Source organism: Falco punctatus (genome assembly GCF_963210335.1).
Source record: "Falco punctatus genome assembly, chromosome: 6".
Taxonomy (NCBI): Eukaryota; Metazoa; Chordata; class Aves; order Falconiformes; family Falconidae; genus Falco; species Falco punctatus.
Genome location: NC_137585.1, coordinates 14904937 through 14926555, shown reverse-complemented (window position 1 = coordinate 14926555; position 21619 = coordinate 14904937). Strand labels below are relative to the sequence as shown.

General features: G+C 38.1%; 1 protein-coding gene across 3 annotated transcripts in view; it reads left to right on the top strand.

Moving 5' to 3' along the window:
- Positions 1-21619, top strand: part of LOC308065162 (rho GTPase-activating protein 8-like) — a 128543-nt gene that overhangs the window by 40796 nt on the left and 66128 nt on the right. For 2 of the 3 annotated variants that reach the window (XM_080390805.1, XM_080390806.1), the window contains one exon: positions 21484-21596. In XM_080390805.1, coding sequence (XP_080246931.1) covers positions 21560-21596 — 37 coding nt within the window. In that variant the 5' untranslated portion in view covers positions 21484-21559. Of the gene's footprint in view, positions 1-15; positions 21597-21619 lie in introns of those variants that run through there. The other variant, XM_080390804.1, reaches the window with a different exon arrangement.

The window sequence follows — 21619 nt, the reverse complement described above, 5'->3', positions numbered from 1 at the left end:
TCTCCTGACACTAAAGCCTTTTCCGAGGAGGGCTGACCCCTGCTTTTGGGGCATCTAAGTGTGATTTTTATTCCCCCCCCCCCCCCCCCCCCCCTTGATGTGTTTTAGACCGTTGGTATGCTGCCTAAAAGACCATGCCTCAAATCTGGCAGTTTGCTGAAAGGTCTCTGAATAGATCTGAGTCAGCTAGTGATGTTTCTGTAACCAAAGAAATTTTTTTTTCAAGTTGGCTTTTACACAAGTTTCTTATTCCAGTATCTTCAGACAAAGATAAGCAGTAATGCTAGGTGGAACTAACTTTAAATAAAATGAAACTGAGCTCCCTGTGTGGTTTTCCTCATTGTTTATTTACCTTTTGAATTCCTGCTCTAACACTGGGAGATGTAAACTGTGTTTTTTAAAGTTGTTCTGGATTGAATAAATGTTTAATAATAGTACTGCTGAGGAAATGCGTAAACAGTATTTTTTGTACTCCCCTATGAACTCTAAAGCTTTTTTTTTTTAAGAAGATGGAGAGAGCTGTGAAGTCATTGTGTGACTGAGCAGAGTATTCTACATACTTATGCGGATATTGTTTTTTATCAGTTTTAAATTTAACAGATTTTTTCAGATAAATTGTTCAGTGTCAAAACACTCCTTAGTGTAAAGGGTTTGTGTGTCGTATAGCCATGTTTATGCTGTGCTGACTGGATTCGTTTCATTTTGAAATTCAGGTACAACAGAATTGTCATTGTTCAGTGAGCATTGTGTTATTGGAAATATAACTCCCATTTTATTTATAATCTTTTTTTAAATTAAAATGACAAATTTTTTTGGTGTTTTTTTTTTATTATTTATTTTAATGAGACTTAACACAACATTATAACTCTAGGCTAAGGATTGTCACCCTGCAGATGATGTAAACCACAGTCCAAGATCTCGCTGTGGCTAGGGTGTAGGGTGCATCTCTGGGATGTGGAAATTAGGAAATCCAGGCAGGCTGCTGCTCAAGCGTGGGTGGAGCAGCCAAGGCTACCAGGGAGTCACTCCCCAACATCAGTTTGAGTAGTTCTTGCTGCTTACCCCATCCACCAACTCCCAGCTGGGGTTTCAGCTTTCTTGCCAGCCTCCACGCCAACATAACCCAGGCAAATGATACATACTGACTGTGGGAACCACGTGTGACCTGCTTGTGAGTTACACAAGGTTTGGAGTCACACTGGTTTGAACCCCTTTGCTTTTGAAGGAAAAAGGGATTACATTTGTATCTGACACCTTTCTTGCATGTCCTGGGCTTCATCAACTCAGCTGAGCTGCAGAAAAGCAGCAGTTATTTCATATCTAGGAATGAAGAGGTCTGGTTAGGATTTATGTTATTAAAACCCTCACACATAATTTTTGATGAAAAATTAGGCTGGGGGACAGTGTCAAAATGCTAATGACAAAATAAGTACAGGAAAAAAAATTGGAAATTTGGAAAATGTAAAATCTTACTGGTTGTAATAAACAACACCCCCATCAAAAAAACCCCAACAACCACCCACTACCCCAAATAGACAGCAAAACAAACATTTAGAGTATGTGGGTAAAAGTACTGATGATGGGAGGGTTTGAATCAGCAATGTCTAAGACTGAAAAGGAATGAAAGTGCAGAGTAATTGTATTGCCAAGAGACCTTTATTTTAGCAACACGGCTGGATATTACTATAATAAGGCACAGATTCTTTTGTATATAGACACTGTTTGAGCCTGACAGCTTAAAAACTGACAACTCTGTTGGTGCTTTTTCAAGGAGACAATTACCAAAAAAGCTTTCTTTGCATCAAATGAGAGACTGGCAGTTAGTATTACCAGTATTCTAAAGAGGGGCTTAGTTGAACCATCAAATTTTCCCTGACCCTAACTAAAATAAGCTTTTTTTGTTATAAAACATCAGGCATCTTTAAAAGACAACTAAATATAATCATTGACTTTTATTATCTGGTTTAAAAAACAAGAATATTTGAAGGAACAAAAACTAAAGAAGAAATTATTTCTTCTCTGCTTGTACTGAAAGTCTTACTTTGTTCATACTTACTGAATCTTTCATTCTTTATTACTGAATTCACTTTATATGATATTGATGCAATCCATATTCTTTGAGAGTTTTTTTCATCCTGCTTGCTCTGTCTTTTGGAGGCATAATCTTTGATCTATGATGACAATAATTTTCACAGCATATGCAGACAGTGACTGCAGATGGGGAATAAGTAGCATGAGCTGACGAACATGTAAGAAATAACAATCCTCTAATCATGCAAATATGGGATGCAATGGGCCAAGATGTGCATTTGTAAGAAATTTTGAATCCTGTGAGTACTGCCATTTACTATACCCAGTACTGAAGGTACCTCTGAGAACTGAGGACTGTGTGTCCAATGACAGGCACTCAGCACTGAATTCCAGCTGTTACTTCAGTTTTCCCATAGACTGGTGGCTGTACTCGGTTTTCTTTTATTCTTAAGCCAATTCTTTATGTCAGGCTAGTCTCTGCGTTCTTAATTCTTTGCAGAGCAAAGCATATATGGTTTTGGGGAATGCCAAATATATATAGGTATTCCTTTAAGTTGTTTTTTTCAAGCTTTTAAGGCATTCCAAAAGTTTAGGGAGCATGGCAGGTCTGTTAGTCAAGGGCAGCAAGGTAGGATTGGCTCTCCTGACCTGAGGGAACTGCTCTGTTCATATTGTTTACATGTTGTCTCCTGGCAAAGTCATAGGTAGCCTTCAAATCATCTAAGAGAAGAATTTTGTTCAAAAACTTCAAAGTATCTCATTGGAAATTGTTGCAACTGAAGCAAAAGTGGATTCCAGATCATCCATGCTAGGTCCCTTCTTCTCTTCCCTGGATGCAGGCCTTGCTGCTATGACTACGTCTACTACGTTACTTAACAAGAAGGAAAGACAGCTTCTCAGTAGAAATGAATGATTCTTCTTCAGAGCATGCTGTCCTGTACAGAAGCTGAAATCGGAATTATGTGGAAAAAACCATAATTCTGTTCTGAGCCTGTAATGAAAAGTTTCTCTTTGTGCACATGCACAGGGACCTAGAAATCCCATTGCTGAGGCAAACTCATCTCTGGCATTCCTAAAGGTTTGCGTGCAAAGCTAAGGAAGTGCATTGATATTCTTGTAACATACTCTGTGGCTTTTGATCCATAAATAAACTTTTATTTTTCAAAAACATGGTAATTCTGTCATAGGATATCATATTGACACCACTGTAGGTAATCATCAAGGCTGAATCTCAGGATTGGCTGTACGGACTTCTGTGGCTTGATGTGATGGAATAACTGATACCAATTGTAGGCTGCTATTTCTGAGGCCAGCCAATGTAAGAGGATGTAACAGCTGATGTGCTGATAGGAGAAAAAAAAATAAAAAAGGTGAGAGAACAATCTTGAGTTTCATTACAAGCTACATCAGTGGGCAAAGATTTCTCTGCTTATTATCCCCAGTTGGGACTCATTCAAGTTCTCTCTTATCTCATCTCTTCTCTCTTATCTTGTTCAAATCCCATTTCTTTCACTTAGCCTTTTCAGTAACCCCTCCTGAACTCTGATCTTACGTGCTGCTTTTGAGGGTGGAATATTTCAGCCCACAGATAAAGTTGTGAAGAACTGAAAATAGGGTCTCAGACTTGGAAGTTTCAGGTGGTACCAACTAGGCTGTGATACCAATCCTGTCCATAGTAAAGAAAATTCCCAGCAGTGTAACTCATTGCCCTTCAGCAGTGTATGCCTTAAGGGCTTTTCTTGGATTTATGCATTCTGAAGATATCTTTTATGCTTTTTTTACATTAATATATTCTTGGAATATTTCTTTTAACTGTAAATTCTTAGAAAAGACTATAGCTGACTTTGTGTGCTGTGCAGTGCTTGTATTTCACTAGGTTTTTCTGACTTTGAAATTAAGCCTGCTGAAGACTTTGGGCTTCCTCTTTTATATGGATCCCACAACCATCAGGGAATATGCTGTCTTTTGCATGATGCTGCAGGATGGTGGTGATAAAGCTGAACATCAGAGCTTCAAGAATAGCATTCACCAGGAATCTTGTTCTGTGACATACAGTGACATTTTCTGATGTTGTGACGTATGTTGACTGCATAGCACAGTGAAGGTAACATGTAACAAGTTACAACATATACCAAGTTTCTGCAGGTAGACACGTTAAAACAAAATTAAACTAAACCTTAAACTCCTTACAGAGTTTTCGGGCATTTGTGTGCCCTCATGGTAGCCCTCAGTGGGGATTTTGCTGGCCATCCTGTGCTCACACTGATGAGCATGGGTATGGTGGGTTGACTTTGGCTGGATGTCAGGTACCCACCAACCTGCTGTATTACTTCCCTTCTCAGCAGAACAGGGAGGAGAAATAAGAAGGAAAAAACCACTTGTGAGTTAAGATAAAGAAAGTTTAATGAAGCAATAGCAAAAGTCGTGCATATGGAAGCAAAGGAAAACAAAAGATACTATTTTCTACTTCCCATCAGCAGGTGACGTTTGGCCACTTCCCAGGAAGCAGGGCTTTACTTCATGTAGCGGTTGCACTGGAAAACAAATGCTCTTAATAATAAATGCCCCCCCCCCCCCTTCCTCCTTTCTCTTAACTTTTATATCTGAGCAGACCTCATACGGTATGGAATATCCCACTGGTCACTTTGGGTCAACTGTCCTGGCTGTGTCCCCTCCCAAGATCTTGCCCACCCCCAGCCTCCTGACAGGCAGGAGGTAGGAGGAAGACACAGCCTTGCTGCTGTGTGAGCACTGCTCAGCAGTATTCAAACCCCTGGTGTGTCATCACCCCCTTTCTAGCTACCAATACAAGCACAGCACTCTGAGGGCTGCTGCGGGGCTCAGCCAGACCCAATACAATGGCAGACTTGGGCTAGGTGTGTAAAGGGATGCACGGGAGAAAGCTACAAGGTTTTACAAGGAAATAGGTCTTCTTCCCCCAGTCTCCAATGAAGAATCTCTGTAAACATCCACTTTTTAATATTCTCCTGATGTCTTATAACCTACGCTAATTCTGTTTTGTCTGATGTGCTCTCAAACTTCTGTTGCTTTACGCGCACACACACACACACAAGTCTACTAAAAATTTTCCACTGAGTTGCCTACCAGCGAAAAAGCTATAGAGCCACCTCTGTGTGAACATTAAGGAAAAGCTATTTCAGTCATTTGTTAAACTACTGAATATAAGTTCTATAAATGCATGATAATGTGCACACTGAAAAACCAGTGTATTGGAAGCTATATCTTGAAATACTTCATGGTATCTCTTATCACATAACTAAGAACTAGAGAAGATCCAGAACATAAAGCTAGTGAGCCCATTCTTATTTTCAGAAGACATTGAATTGTTACAGAAGAATACATAACTTGCCATACAAGAAACAGGAAAGACTAAGGTGTTTCTCTTCACAGACTTTCCACATCCAGCTTTACTATTATCACTATTTTAATTTACCACGTAAGGCAGAAAAAGCACAAAAATTTTGTTTGCTATAGAAGTAACCTGTCATGTTTTTATACATACTAAATATATAAATGAATTGAAACAATGAAAAAAGAAAAAGAGTTTTATGGGCATTTTTCCCCTCTAAATCTCATTCTTTCTTCTGCTAAATGTTACTAATGGGAGTCTGCAGTGTCATGGGAGCTTCCACATCTGGAAGCTGCTCCAAGCTTGAGAAGCCACTTGCTTGAAGCTTGGGTTTGAGTTCGTAATTCAGAAATTTGGTGTGTTCCCTACAAAGCTGGCTTTGAACAAAACCTATGCACTCAGGGCTGGTCTCGCTTGCTTCAGAGAATACTGACTCTCCTGGCAGCTCGTTTATATCTAGCTTCAATATGTGGTAGCGTGGAAACCATGATAGCTTTAGCTTTAAATCTCGGTTTGATATAACTGCGCTCTTTTGCATGGATATAGTGCTTATTGTCACCTGTTGGATGAAGCAGGAATGAAAAAGTCACTTTTTCTGAAAAATACTCTGTTGGTTTAGGTTTATGGGGTTTGCATACTGTGGTTTACAAGTTGAGAAGTGGCAGCTTCAACCTACTTGTTGAATGTTAGCTGAGATTGTGTTCACAGTGGGGTGCTAGTGAGTCCCCTGCTGAAGCCAGATGCTGTGGGGGTGACTTGCTGCGGAAAGCGGAAAATTCTTGAATTCCTCAGAAGAAAGTTTTAAGTATAAGCGATGAACCTGTCCTTGGGAGGAGAATACCAGACAACACAGGAGTGAAATCCTATCCTAATGCAGTCAAGGACAGTGTGAGTTACAAGTTCAATGTGAGTTACAGTGGTGATTTCCTTGGGCACAGAATCTCGTTCTCTGTATGCATGAATGCCATTAAACCTGTAGGCAAGTTTTCATGTTAAACTCTGAAGCCAGAAATAACCAGTGCCTGAAGGCTTAGTATTGTATGTCTGCTCTAGTATGTCTGCTGTTTCTTGTTTATTTGGCAACAGTTTTCAGATCTTGCCTAATGGTAGGAAAATTCTTTTGTGACAGTCTTCAGGTAGCAGAGTAAGTTGTGGTTTACGTTTGCAGCTTTGTTTGTCTCTACATCTGGACTTACTATATGTACGGTTTTGTTTGACAGAAGGATTAAGCAGACTTGACAAACTCACAGTTGTAACCTTATCTTTGCAGTCAGAAGCCTACAAGTCAGGATAAAAGTTATGTTATTAAGACTTGCAAGGGAAAATACTGCAGGAAAAATGAAAAGAAAAAAAGAGAAATTGTGCTTGATTCAACAGCAGTCTTTGCAAGTAGAGCTTCTAGTATTGGGTATTGGTGTTATACAAATGCAAGTGATATTATAGGTCACTTTTATGAGTCTTAAATTTAGTTCTGATGTGGTGGCCTCACTGATTGTTTACTGTAACCTGGTGACGTCCCATGTATAAATATGTAATGATTTGCTGCAAGCAAAACAGAAAGAACAATGACTGATATGAACCTGAAAGCTAGTAGTTTTTAGGTAACTGTAATTAGCTTTACACGTTGCATTTCTTATTCCCTCTGACAACCTAATAACTTTCTCATCCCGTACTTTTCTATTGCTTAAAAAAGGCTTCTCTCCCTTCTGCAAAAGACCCGTGCAGATAAGCTGGTGGTTTACTGAAAAGTCTGTGAAGATATCCAAATATAGAATGGTACCAACTAGGAATCATTACAAGTACCAACTAAAAGAGAGAAACAATAAACTGGGGAAAAATCTTATCCTTAATTTCTTGTAGTTATCTTTGCTCTGAATTGTACCAACAGTAGGGAAATGTTTATGCGCAGAAATGTCATTTTAATTATGAGATGCCTTTGAATGGTTAAAATAGCTTCTTGTTCCTGCCATAAATGTGGCAGAGCCCAATTATTATAAATGGGATTATTATAAATTCACCTTTCAGTTTCTTTATTATTTCCTTTCTCTTCTTTTTTTCCCAGCACAGAGGAAGTATGAACAAATTGGCTCTAGAGCCAAATGATTCTTATCTGCCCTTGGGATAACTTACTGAGGATTTTAAAGTCAGATGGTGAGAAAAATTTACACTAATGTTTAAGAAGCCTCATGAAAGCCTAGAGAAGCCTGACTAAATCTATGAAAAAAGAAAGAGGGGAATCATTAGAAGTCATGTACCAGAGACTGGATGAAAAAGCAGTAGTACTTTACTCCCAAATGACGCTTGCCAGCTGAAGCTCATAAAGAGCTCTGCTATTGTACCGTTACTGACACAGAACAGTACGCTCCTCAAGGACTGCCATTTATTTTCACTGAGTATCTACCAGGTGGGCACAGGATGGGGTTCTAGCAGCTATGGCTGGGGGGAGTGGAACCAGATTTCATTGTAATCCTGCTACCTGTGAAAGTAATTTGAAGCAAAATATATCTCAACACGAGGTAAGAGTGGCACGATCTGATTAGGTGAAGAGTGACAGAACTGCTTCCTGATTAATCAAGCATCTAACGTTTCTTTGAGGCATTGATTCGTGAAAACCTTGAACACATAATTCATTTTAGCTGGACTTCTGTTGAGCATACCTGTGGCTGGTGCTTTCTGACTGTCCCAAATGCTTTCCTCAATCTTGGCCTAATAGGGCTGTGTATCCATTTTACACTGAGGCATGACAAGTGACTTACAGGTGTGTGTGTTCTTAATATATGAATAAAAGTGAAGAAAAGGATAAAATTTCATTTTTGGAAGGAAGCAGAATATGCTGTCAAGTGCTGCTGCATTGATGAGATTCCTAAAGTTTTATGCTTGAGTGTGTCACTGTTCCTGAAAACTAATCTGGTAAGCAATGTGCAAGGTTGGTTTTTGTTTGGATTTCTTTTTTGGTGGTTTGTTGTTGGGGTTTTTTATGTATGGGTGCTGTATAATTTGAATTGAACCTCTGAGAGAATGGAAGGCTTCTTCATCTGGCCTTGAGTTCTTTCCAAGACTTGGCATCTAAGCTGCTTCTAAAAAAGTAAAATAATAAATAAATAAAGCTGGCTTAGTAATACTCATTCTGGCTGTTTCATATGGTGTTTATTGATTATGGCCAACAGTTAGGACAAAGACAGCATGTATCAGTCTGAAGAAATAATGTTTCTCTTGCCAACCATGTTGGGTAAAGCAGGTGAGTTACATAGCATTTCTGGTGAGGTAAATTGTGTGTCCACATCCTTGGAAGGGGTATAAATATTCAGAAAATCTAGGGATTTATTTGAAAGGTTAAATTTCTAATTGTGGCGGTTAGAGGAGAAGAGCCTCACTTGACAACCTTATTTACTTCTGATCATTGCATTAATGACTAATTTCTATATCCTTTTCCTCTGCTATATGGCTTTGCCATTTTCCACAGCTTGCAGTATCCTTGTCCTTTGGCTTTTTTCTCAAACTCTGCACTCTTATGTTTCTATACTGCTTATTAAATATTTATTAAACATATCAAAGAGTATATTGTTGGAAGGTGCATAATATGATAAGTCGCTGGGTGCGCATGCTTATTTTTCAGGTCATCTGAAGGTCTTGAGTGCCTGAAAACCTACCAGTTGTTTTTTAACCCTGCTGCATTCTTTGATTTAATAAAAACCATTGTTTGCCTCTTTGCTTGCTTAAATTCAGACCTTCCTGTCACTTCTGTTGTAGTAGTACTTTTGCCTATAACTAGCAAACACTAAAGACTACTTCAACATGTAAGTAATATAAAATTTCTGTATGTTTTCCATTTTTGTGATGTGCTGACAGAGAAAACTAATGAATAAATAATGTGGTCTTGTTAGATGTTAGCATAGGTTTAAGTAAGTGTGTACACAATTGATGCACTCATATCTTTAGATTTGTGTAGTGATTAGCATATGTATGTTTGAAAGTTCAAAAAGATCTGGATACCAGTGTTGTTACATACCTCTGAAGAGCCTTCTACTTGTGTTTCATGGAGATTAATGGGCTAATACGCGTCATTCCTGCAATATGTTACCGGTATTAGATTTCTTATGTGGGAAATAGGATTTATTATTTTCCAGATGTTAGAAATTTTGATTCTTTCTTAGGATGATAATATGTGCTTGTTTTGGGGTGCAGTTAGAGAGAGGAAGGTAATAAACCAGGTGCAGTGACAGCAAGTAATATTACATGATAGTAAGGAACTAGCAAGATTTCTTTTGAAGTTTTGTTAAGGCATGGAAAAGATCTGATAGCAAAATCCAGTTAATAAGTCATCATTTCAGGCAGCACGCTACTGCGATCACTTAATTTATTTTTCTCCAATCTTTTACTTGAGAACTGTTCTCTAATGTGCATGAGACAAGTACCATTGGATAATTTCTACCATTGTCTTCAGGGTAGAAACCTTTATAATGGGGCAGTGGTTCCACCATCATTATTACCAAATGTACATGCAATCAGATCAGCCAGCAATAAAAATTTGATCCAGATCATGCAGTGATGCATAATCCCATTTTTGTCAATTTAGTCAAAGTACATCAAGGCAGCAAAAAAGCATAAATCCTTGTTTATGTCAGCTTCAGAAGGACAGGAGATACTCAATGCCACATAAATCTTTCTGTTAAAAAGTTAACCTGCCAAAATTGTTTGAACATTCATAGAGTTTCTTTATGCTGTGTCATTTCTTTCAGGTGACCTCAGTTTTTCTCATCCAGTACAGGGAACTTGAAAGTCACGCTTAATATGTTCATTGAACCATGCATGACACGAGATACTTCTCATGCAGATTTTAGCTAATCTTTTTGGAGTTAGTCTTCTGTATGATGTACCATGTAAGAGAATTATGCCTCCAAAAGGCATGCCGTAGCCAACAGGACAGAAAGCCTTTTAGCCATACTTCAAACTTTAACTTAAGGGTTGGGTCGCGTTGCTCTCCTTCCTCAGCTTTCACAGTTTACTATGGAAAGATCTGCCTTTTCCTCCCTTTTGCTCTTCTATTTCTTTTTTTTTTTCTCTAGTTCCTATTACTCCGTAGTCTCAGCTGACAAATTTATTATTTTATTCTGAAGTTTTGCACATACAAGAATTCTTTTTCTCTTCCACAAACATTACCTGTCACAAAATTTTGCTCACAGAAGCCAGCAAAATAAAGTGTATATGAGTTGCTAATGAGTTTAATTTGGTGACAAGATGAGCAAGAAACATTTTAACACAATCTTTACAATTCTAACATCAAGAAAACAGTTGAAGCTCTTGAAATGTAAATTTATTTTAAAATTTTTGTTCTGTTGTAATTTCAGAGCATCTATAGAAATCTAGAGTGGGATGTGATTTTTAGAAATTGAGATTCTGATGGGATGTACTGATGTGAATAGAGGGGAGGTTTGAGGTGGAATGAATCTGGAAGGAGCTTGGGTTCAGGGTTGCATTTGAAATGGCTGTTGTTGCTGCTTGATTATATTGCTGGTACCAAACGTGAACTATTTTGGGCCCTCCTAAGCCCCTTGGCACAAACAGATCAATGACCGAGTTCTCATCTGAAACAATAAACTGCAGCTTCATGGACATCGTGCATTGAACTTTGTAGTAAAACACTATCTGGCTTTATGGTAATAAATTTCCTGCCTTGCACAGTAACCTGCGGTAACTTAAAAATTGGCCAGGTAGAAAATGTTTAATCTTAATGCTTGTGAATTAATAGAGAAGTAATTGTTTTAGGCAAACCAACAACTAACTGGGTCTTCAGTGCACTGATTAAGAAACAATCCAGTACTAATGGAGAAACAGTGGAATGATAGGTGCTGTTATCATTATTTAACTTGATTTTGAATTGAGATTTATAACTAAACATGAACTATATGTTTAACATATAAAATGGCTTTTGGAACTCGCCTCCTGTGCGTTACAGTAGTATTTCATTTTGGTGCAGCCTGGAGGTGGGAGGGGTGATTGTAAGCCTGGGTATTGCTACATTTTGACAAGAACTGGAAACATTGGCTTGTGTTGCATAAATATAAGCAGAATATTAATTTATTTTAAAAGCCCTAATGTATTCCAGCCAGAGGAGTCCCCAGTGAATAATTATGCAATTAGAAAACCCCTTTTTTATCATAATACACCAACCCTTTGTCCAGTAACTTGTCAGATTAATTTAATTAAAAAACAGTCTTAAAAATACACTTGTCTACAATTGAAAGTGTGTAATCCCTTGAGATGGAAGTGCTGGTTAAACATGAGTTCAGCCCAACATAATTCTGCCACATTAGTGTGTATTACAGTATATTAATTTAGAGAGCAAGTTCCATAGATGACTGATCATTAATGTTTATTATGATTACATTATAGTAATCATTGTTAGTCAATAAATATTTACGTTGAATCAAAAAATGGTGGTGTAGTGTGTCATATTGCAGCCACTTATCCATGTTCAGATAATTTTGTCCTAATGATACACCAAAGCATACATGGCTTTCTGTTAATTGGTTATACATTAGGCACTTCTCTTTTTTTCTTTTTTTCCCCGTGTGCTTGCAGTGTGCCAGATGAATGAGTGGTTGTGATAAGAAAATAGCTGCAGTGCTTCAAACAACAAAAAAGTATTTCCAAAACCTCTTCGCTAGTAATGAGTAGAAATGATCTTTTTACTTTAGTGCTTTCAGAACCGTGAATGGCTGATACCTGCAGATACTTACATGCAGTAGGGAAACAGTTTTTAGTTTGCGCTGACACGCCTAATTCTTCCCATAAATAGATTTTTGACTCTTTCCAGCAGAGAAGGTATGTCATGGTGGTGGGAAGAGACCATGCTTACATATTTCATGGTCAGTGAAATGACAATGCATTACTGGTTTCCCAGATGAGGAACTCTAGTGATGGGCAGTCTAGTAGAACTTGTAGGTTCAAAGTACAAAATGCTCTGTTTACCTACCTGCTCCAGTCCTGCAACAGAGGTGATCACAAGTATTATAGAGGCAGGCAAGTTGAAATATACTTTTGAGATTGGACGTAGTATATATGTATACATGGGAAAATGCTTTATTAGGTGAGTGAGGTCTGCATGGCAGCCTGCAGTCCAGAGTCAGCTCTCAGAGGAAAGACAGGAGTAGACAGAGTTGTGTTTATACATCCCATGGGGGTGGTTCATGGCCCAGGACAAGCCTGTAAAGGACGTCCCAAACCGTAACACAGCCCCTGTTGCAGGAAGGGTATGATTGTGCTGCACTAAGCAGTAACCCTGTACTTTCCTATCTTCTTCCCACTCCAGTATCTATTACTGTACTACTTAGGTAATTATGTTCCAAGGTTTCTTATATACAAGCATGTCTATGTGTAACCAAAAATAAAAAATAATTTAAAAAAATCCCTAATGAATGCATTGTTCTCCCCCAAGGTGTGCTCTGAGAGCAAAAATAGTTCTGTCCAACAAAAGCTAAACTTAGCATTTCAGGAGTGTGCTACACAGTGTTTACCATTCTCCCTGCTGAGAATTCATTTTCTTGCAGAGTGTAGCAAATGTTGCTTTATCAGTTTTATATACAGTAGATGTTTGCTTTAAATTAATGCAATGCTTGTTAAAAGTTACCCAGTTGATGGCATCAGAAACTGAAGTCTGATTTGTACAGTATAGTACAAATATTTCAGAGCAAGTACAGTATAGCATGTAGACACCTCCTCATCTCCCTTTGGTATTAATAAATTTTTGTTCTAAACAAGGTTCAAGCCAATGGTGGTTAAGAGGATGCTTCAAAATTACATTTATCATCTTTGTTAAAAATGCATACCCTTTCTGTGAAGTTACTGGTTTCTCCTATCTTTGCTGCTATACATCCATGTGGTAAATGTAGAATTTGCTTTGTATTTGTATGGAATTTGCACTGGTAGCTCAGTGATGGAAATTGCTGGCATACCAGGTTATTTCGCCATCGAGATTCACCAAATGCTGTATCACAGATGAAAACCATTGCTTAGAAAATTACAGTTCTAGTTGCTAGTGTAATAGTAAATAATAAGGGAATAAAAACACATTTACTCATTCAGTCAGGCTTCAGCATTAACAGTTTAAGCAGCAAAAGTATAGTGGGATGAATTTTTAAGCCTTAATAATTCAGGTAGTTGTACAAATAAAAGAAGTACATGCAAATTTCAGACAGTATTCTGTTCTAATTATCAGAGTAGTAGTAAGAAACACCTTGTCTGCAGTTAGGGACTTTTCGTTCTCTTTGTTTCTGGAGGCTCTGCAACCTTGGAGATTCATTTATTTATGTGTAGCCTGAGAGCTTGAAATCTGATTGTGCCATGAGTGGGAGAGATGAGAAGAGAGAGAACGTCAGGCTGGAGAACTTGGATATCAGCAAAGCAGAGGGTTTTGTTAACCAGCAGATTTGGTGGTGGTTGCAGGTGAAAAATTATGTACAGAGGAAGTAAGGTAAGGTGAAGGAACTAGGGAGAAGGTAGAAAACAAGAGAGTCATGGTGGACAGGAAAACAGAGAGATGAACAAAGGGGATGGCCAGACAGAAAGGGGAAAGGAAGAAATTGGTGGATGGGAAGACAGGAAAACAAAGTGAGAGGAGTCAAATCAGAGGAGGAATAAATAGCCACTTGAATATGCACAAAAACACAGTCATGGAGGGGACAGCAAGCAGCAGGTCACCAACTCCCCCTCCTTCTTCACATTGCTAGCGAGGATCAGGTTTACCAGAGAGTTGGCATTTAGCTGAACAGAAGACAGGATTATCCCATCCCATCTTGAACTGCAAGTGTTAACGGAGTGTAAGCACAAAGCCAGGGACGAGTTGCCAGCAAAAGCTGGCATCAAAACTAGAGTCCCTAAACCGAAGAGCTGTGAAGCCTTAGGAGTAAGGAAGTCGGTTTGAGGTGCAGGCCCTGCAGGGAAGTCATGCACTGTGGGGGTGAGGGCCACAGAAGTGCCAAATACCCATAGTGTGCTGTCCACCATAATTGCTCTGCCCAGTTGAGACACCAGCCGGGATTTCTGCACGGTGCTGGGTGGCTCTGCCATGGAGAATTATTTTTTTGTGGCTCAGATTTACAATGCAGATGTGCTTTGAGTGGCCCAGGCATTGGAGGAGCATGGAAATGTGGCTTCAAAACTTCAAAGAAACAAAGCCATTCAGGTGTTTGGGGTGGAGTGGGGAGGTGGTGAGTAATTGAAGAATAATGATTCAGTATCTATTCAGGACTAAATACTGAAAAAAATGCAGCTGTGTGAACTTGGGCTTCTTTCCGAGTTTAGAACGATACATACCATTACCAGGTAAATGCTGTTCTCCTATTTTCCAAGTGCTGAATGAATGAGCCAAGCAGTAAATTGCTTTCAGAGAAGTCAGTGCTGTTTGAGCTGTGTGTAACTTGCTATGATGGAGCACACAGGCTCGTGACAGGGAGGCCGTCTTCCTTTCTTTTTGATTTCCAAGGCTGTGTCTTGATCCATCGCAGGAATTAACCTTTGTATGTGCTCCTTCTCTGATCATTATATGAAAAGAAGCTCAAAATCCCCCAAACTAATGTGATACAGAAAGGATCAAGTCTTTGTTTGGATTCTTCTTAAGGCCATATGCATTTCATTTTTATTTTTACTTTTTGATTTTAGCATAATATTTTTCATCTTAGCCTTAAAACCAGATAAGTTCTTACATTATTTCTGGGACAGGGTAGTGATACTACACCACAGTGTTATTTTGTATGGAGATGGGATGGCTTTAACCATTACAAATTCTTTAACTATTTTTGTTACTCTGAAAGATCAGAGGTGTCAGCTTCATGTGTAAGAATGCAAACGATGTTAAAGTTTATGCACAAGGTAAATGCTGATAGTTGCAGGAATATTTCTAATATTTTGCTTAAAATTTTAGCATGATGTTTTTGTCTGTTGAGTGATACGGAAATAAATTTATATTGATGAAATTAAGAGTAGTGATTATGCTTTTAAAGTTGATTGAAATGTCCATACATAGTTGGATAACCTTTTGTAAACTTGCATTGAATATATGATTTTCTAATAATGATTTTCTAACTGTGAGTATGTATTTACCAACCTGTGTATCATCAGCCTCCAAACACATTTTTTTTTTCCCCTGTGTGGTGAATTACTTTTTCCTTTGAAAATGATTTTTTTTTTATGGAAAGTTTGCTTAATGTTTTGACATTGCAGAGAAATGTGGCTAGTTCTGGGAAAACGTGTATATTTATCCTTACTGCATCATAATCAATGGAACTTATAGCAGTAGTAAAATTAATTTGGAATTAAAGCCCAAATGGAAAATTTAATAAAATGAAAGCTGTTTAAATTATCCTGAATTTCAGGGTTCAACAACACTTCTCATCAATATTGATATATGGAAAATAACTGTAGAATATTTAATTTTCCAGGCTTCACAGTATTTTCATTTTGAAGAGTATTTCAGTTCTGTGCAAAACCAGGGATGCAGCCCTGCAGCTTTGTTTGCTGCGTGCAAAGCCTCGTTATGCAGCTGGCATCCTTGCCCAGTGTGGGAGTCCAGGCTGTAGAGTGAATCTGTACTGGCTCTCAGTGTGGAAGAACTCATTGCAGCAAACAGGAGACCCCCTTTATTTTAAGAACGATTTCATCCATCCATCTCTTTTGGGTTTGGGTTGTTTGTTTTTTTGTTTGGTTGTTTGGGGTTTTTTTTTGCTTACCTACTTCCTATTTCTGCTCTGGTCAGCATGTTAGGTACAGTTGGGTGTTTACATCACACATCAGCACATCTCTGTCGCAGAGTATATGACTGACTTTTGGAGACTACACAGGGTCCTAAAGATGCAAGCTGCTGTCAGAGATAACAGAGGGCATGGCTGTAGGTTATAGGCTCCCCCTTCCTTCATCCTTTGATGTTGGCGGAAGGTATGGCAGCAAGCAGGGTGTACTGGATCTCCTCCCTACCTGCAGCCTCTCAGCGTGCAGTAGTAGCAGTGCCTTCTCCACTATCATGAGGTGAGGAAAGCCACTGAGGACCAGCTGTTGCAGGAAAAGTGGTTGGGTTTTTTTTTTCCCCCAGAGGAAATACAATACCAAATGCATACAGCAGTTTAGGGGAATCTGGGTCCTGCGTGTAAATCTCTGCTGTCAGTTAGGTAGCAGATGCAGTATAAACAGTGGCCTGATAGAATAAGGAGCAAGAGAAAACAGAGTGAGAGAGTAAAGAGGGTAGGTGGGAAGCATTAGTATGGCATCAATAGGTTAAAAAAACCCAACCAAACAAAAACAAAAATACCAGAACAAAACCCCTTTATGCTGCCAAGTTAAATGTGGGAGTTTCTGTGGTATGATAATTTGTAGAAGCTGCAAGGAAGAAAATATTTTCCACGTTTCACCTGTGATGCAGATCTCAATGCCAACATTAAAAAATACTGGCATTTTAAAATGAGCATGTACTCCATACCCTTAGGTAGGCCACCTTTGTAGCATTTTGCACAAAATAGGAAGTAGGAGCTGGAAGAACAAGAGCAGTTGTTGGCTAGGCGTTAGTGCTGCTGCAGCAGGGATCTGGGGCTTGTTGGAGGAAAAGGCTGTAAAGAGATGGTGAGCAGTGAAGGAGAGCTGCCAGCAGCTGTGCTGCTTGTATACTTGCATGGGTGTGCAGCTGCTCTGCTTTTGAACCAGTTTCATTTTAGAAGGCTAATCCATGCGTTGTATATGTGGAAATACAGTAATCCTCTTCATTTTACTTATTCTGTCACAAAAATTGTTCTGTGTTATAACAGACCCTTGGAGTAGCAAGGCAGGCTGTTGACATTAGTTGAACTAGTCTCAAATCAGTCCTTAAAATGAAAGAGGCCCAAAGAACCACAGTCCTATGTGCTCTTCCTGGAAGACTTGGTGTCTACTTGCTATTCATGGTCTAGCTGATGTTCACCAAAGTGTTGCCAGCAAAGAACGGTAGGTCAGTAAAGAATATAAACATAAATTATGTCAAATACCTGAAATCAATTGCTAATGACAAATACGAACTCTGGTTTTGGTAGACACTATATAGGAAATACGCTGAGGAAAAATACTATTTAGTGCTGACAACCTATGGGATGAAAAGGAAGTTATTTTGAATACACTTTTCACACATACATTATGCACTCAGTTCTTGCGTTGCAGTGTTTATAAATTTTATAGCAAAGTTCCTGCAGTATTATAAATAAAAAAATTATCTTATGAAACCACTTTACATGGTTTTGTAGATGATGCTCCTTAGCAAATACTGAGTTTATGCAGAATTCTCATCCTATCAAAATGGAAATTGCAGACTGATGTTACATGGTGAGCTGTGTCACACCTTTTAAAAGTAACAAAGAACATCAATGCAAGGCAGGAATATCAGGAAGAAAAAAATGAAGAGAAACCGCAGTATTTAAATTTGAAGAAGAATGTATCTGACAGCTGAGTGAACAAAAAGAATAGTCATCAAAGATGTCTGCGCCTTGACAAATGTTGGGAGGAATCTCTTGCCTTTGTTTGGACTATCCATAGATGGGAGTTCATTATCAAGCAATTCTGCGTGCGTGACTGCCTTCATTTTCGATAAAGTAATGCTCTTTTAGGGATGTCAGTAAGTAATAACCTTGCCTGTGGAGAGATAGAAGATGTGGTATTTTGTAAAATACTTCCAAATTTCTATTATTAATAAAAGACTTGTAGTTTGGCTCTTTTGGGCTCTTTTTTTTACTGCCTTTTTGGTGGAGTGAGGTGGGGGAAGGCACTAAATCTGACAGTTTACTAGAAGCGGGTGATACGTGGCATGGAACACTATTAAGGAGATTATGTTATCTCCTAGGAACAGAGAATGCTGTGGTCAACGGGAAATCAATTTCCGATGGTGCTACAGTAAATTTGTCTTGTAACAGGAAACTTCCTAATTGCTGCCCCAAGGGAACAGTAAGCTGAAAACCAGGCAGATGGTGCCTTCCCCATTTCCCTTATTCTTTGATTCCATCAAAATTATTTCTAGCTTCCTAGTAACTTTGTGTGTTAAATGTCTGCAAATGTTTTAACGCTGTCATAGTTGCTCTCACTTGTACAGTAACTTTGCTATTCAAAAGCCAGCTGTTTTTCAGCAGGTTTTGGGAGAGATTTAAATCTGACCTCTTTAGTTTGAGCCACTACTTCTAACTATAGTGTTAGCAAATAATGTGAAGGATTTTTTTTTTTTTTATTCCTTGTTATGCAGTGGAAAGATTGTGTCTTTTTTTTTTTCTTCTTCAAGTGAAGGCTTAAGGAGTTGGCTTTTCTCCCTGTCCCATCAATTCATTGAGACTTCCATTACTCACATCATCTGAAAAGCATTCTAGTGTCAAAGATACAGCCTAGTTTTTATGACTTACGATTTTATTTATGATTTACAATTAAAATTCAATAGGATGAAAATGCCTGGTGTAAATTGGTATGTTATAAGGAAGGTGGAGGCCTGTTTCCTTAGATCTCTGGTAAATACTTTGTTGGAGTAAAGTCTGCGAAGATCAGGTATCTTGAACATTGGCTTTCTTTGTTCTGAAAGTTTGGCTGAATGCAGGTATAGTCTATGAAGACTAAATTGCGAAACGTAACAAGTAAGTCACAAAGTTTACTGCGGTCAAGTTCCAGCTTGAGTGAAGAGCAGAAAGGCCTGCTTGAAATGCTGGCTGGAGTTGGAAGCTGAGAGTTGTGAATACAAGTGTGAGCTGTTGGTTGAATTCGGCAGCCCTTAAACTTCTGTGTCGTTACATTACTATGAATTGTATACATTTTGTTTAGGAAAAAAAGTTGTGAGGAAATTCGGCAGATAAGATAGAAAGTTCGGCTTTCCCTGTTTTGCAACTACATTTTGCTTCAAAAACATTTTAAAATTTTGTTTATTGGAAGTAGATACTTACATACTACTTACTCCTGACCATTGCAGGTACTCATGAACCAAGTATTTATGAGCAAACTATGTCAATTATTAAATAATCTGCAATACCTGCCACAAATAATTTGCTAAAAAGCCATGCTTTATCACACTACTTGTGAACTGTTAATTTTAGAAATGTCTAAATACCAGTCAGATTAATTTAAAAAAAAAATTGATTACTGGTTGTAACATCAGTCACTACTTTTTGTTGTTGTTGTTGCATCATAATTTATAAACAACGGAGTTATCATTTTGAGTACCATGTGTTAACAAATTGACATGAACTGAAATATGTCTGGCCAAGAATTGCTTTAAATTTTTTTAAAAAACCTGTTGCTTAGTGAGAAATTGCATAACTTTCTCTTTTGAACTTAATAGGACTGTTCCCTGTGTATGTGCTTTTAAATGGAGAGTTTCCTGTGAATGGAGATAATTATTTTCAACAAGAAACAAATAAGATTGTTATAAAATAGTTGGTAACTGTTTGAAAATCTTCAGAGTGGTAGAACCATGTCATATTTTATCTGCAGTGCAGCATGTTATGGAAACGCATGGTTGCCTTTGGTGATAATCATTATTACATTAGTATCAGATCTATGAAATGTTTTGAAAATTTATAGAAAATCTTCATTAGCCATCAGAAGCTCTTTTAAATATCATAATAGTTAGCAGATACTTGTTTTACTGTGGTACCTGAGAGTTGTAGTCATACACTAGGATGCAAATCTGTTTTGCCTGCATAAACTGAAACCCAAAGGATAGACTTTGCATTAGCTGGTTGGAACCCAGCTCTGGTTCACACATGTAGTACCTGTGCTTGCTCCAATGACTAATCCCTCCTCAGGAAAATAGGTAAACATATGCTTATAATTAAACAGACATTTATTTGCTCTGTTGATGTGCATTTTCTTTCTAGAATACTACTTATATATCTTTTCTCTTGTTACCCCTGCCCCCCCCAAAAAAAAAACAAAAACAAAACCCCAACCCCCAACCCACACAAAAGAAACAAACACACACACCCCCCAAAATAAAAAGAAAAAAGTCTCTCACAAACCCAACAAGAAAGGATGGTATCTAGTTTTCAGACTCGTGGGTCTAGAATAAACCTACTTAAGTTTTGGGATGTGCAGGGTGGGCAGCAGCAAGCAGGCAAACTGGTCTTTTTTCAGTCCAAAATAATTTTCCAGTTTCAGTGCTTTGAAAGAGCAACACAAATTCTAACCTCTTGGCAGAGGAGAACAACATACTCGCGTGTACTTTTTTTCCCTCTTTTTCCCCCAGTAACCAAGCCATGAATTTGCCTGTTTTGTTTTTACTGAATGTGTTTAGAAGAAACCAAATTGGTATAAAACAGGGGTTTTAAATTAAATTAAAAGGAGAGTTATAAAAGCTCAAGTTTCTTTCTCTTCTCTACACTCAAGTCTGGATTTTTAATTTAAGGGAAGTACTCATTTTGCTTTTTGGAACAGCTGCTTGGGGAGACAGATCTTCTAAATTGTGTTCTTCACTCCTGATGCTCACTTTGGGTCTTACTTAGTATTCTGTTTACAAAGCACTCCGCAGAGTGTTTGACATAAAGCAGTGATTACGCACAGGAACTGCTGTTTTTTCTTTTTTTATATATGTTAATGCTCACTTGAAATTTTCATGAAGCTCTTTCATGTGAAATGTGGGATACAGAACGTTTCCTGTAATAAAACTTACATCTGCCATAGAATAAGTGACTTTGTGAGGCTATGGAGTATACATATCCTCTTCATTAGAGAAGTGTAATGAAGAAAAAATTAAGGTTTAAGTTGTTTCTGGAAGTGAATTAATCTACAGTTACGATGTTTGTCATTAAAAATGTGTAATACGTAAGTATTTTGAAGAACAACCCCTCTGAAATAAAAACAGGTCAAGTTGTTGAAAATCTTGTTATACATAGCTTTTATTTTTTTTGGACCTTTGTTTTGAAATACTTTTATAATACTCTATGTACTAAGATAATGGTGGCCAAATGCTGATGAGCTGGTTTCTCAACAATAATTGGGCAGTAGGATTTCTGGGGTGGTTTTTTGTTTTCTTTTCCTATCTTTATAGTGGGTAAAATATGCCACATTGTGATGACAGTTAATTTTGTTTGTTTTTGTAGGGTTGACCCAAGGGCTATTTCATCCTGCAAGAAATCGGTTAGCAAGATCTGCATAGACTTGTTCCTAAGGGAAAACATGTCTGAGATTGACTATGAGAAGTTAGCTGAAATAGGTAAATATTTTTTATTATACTTC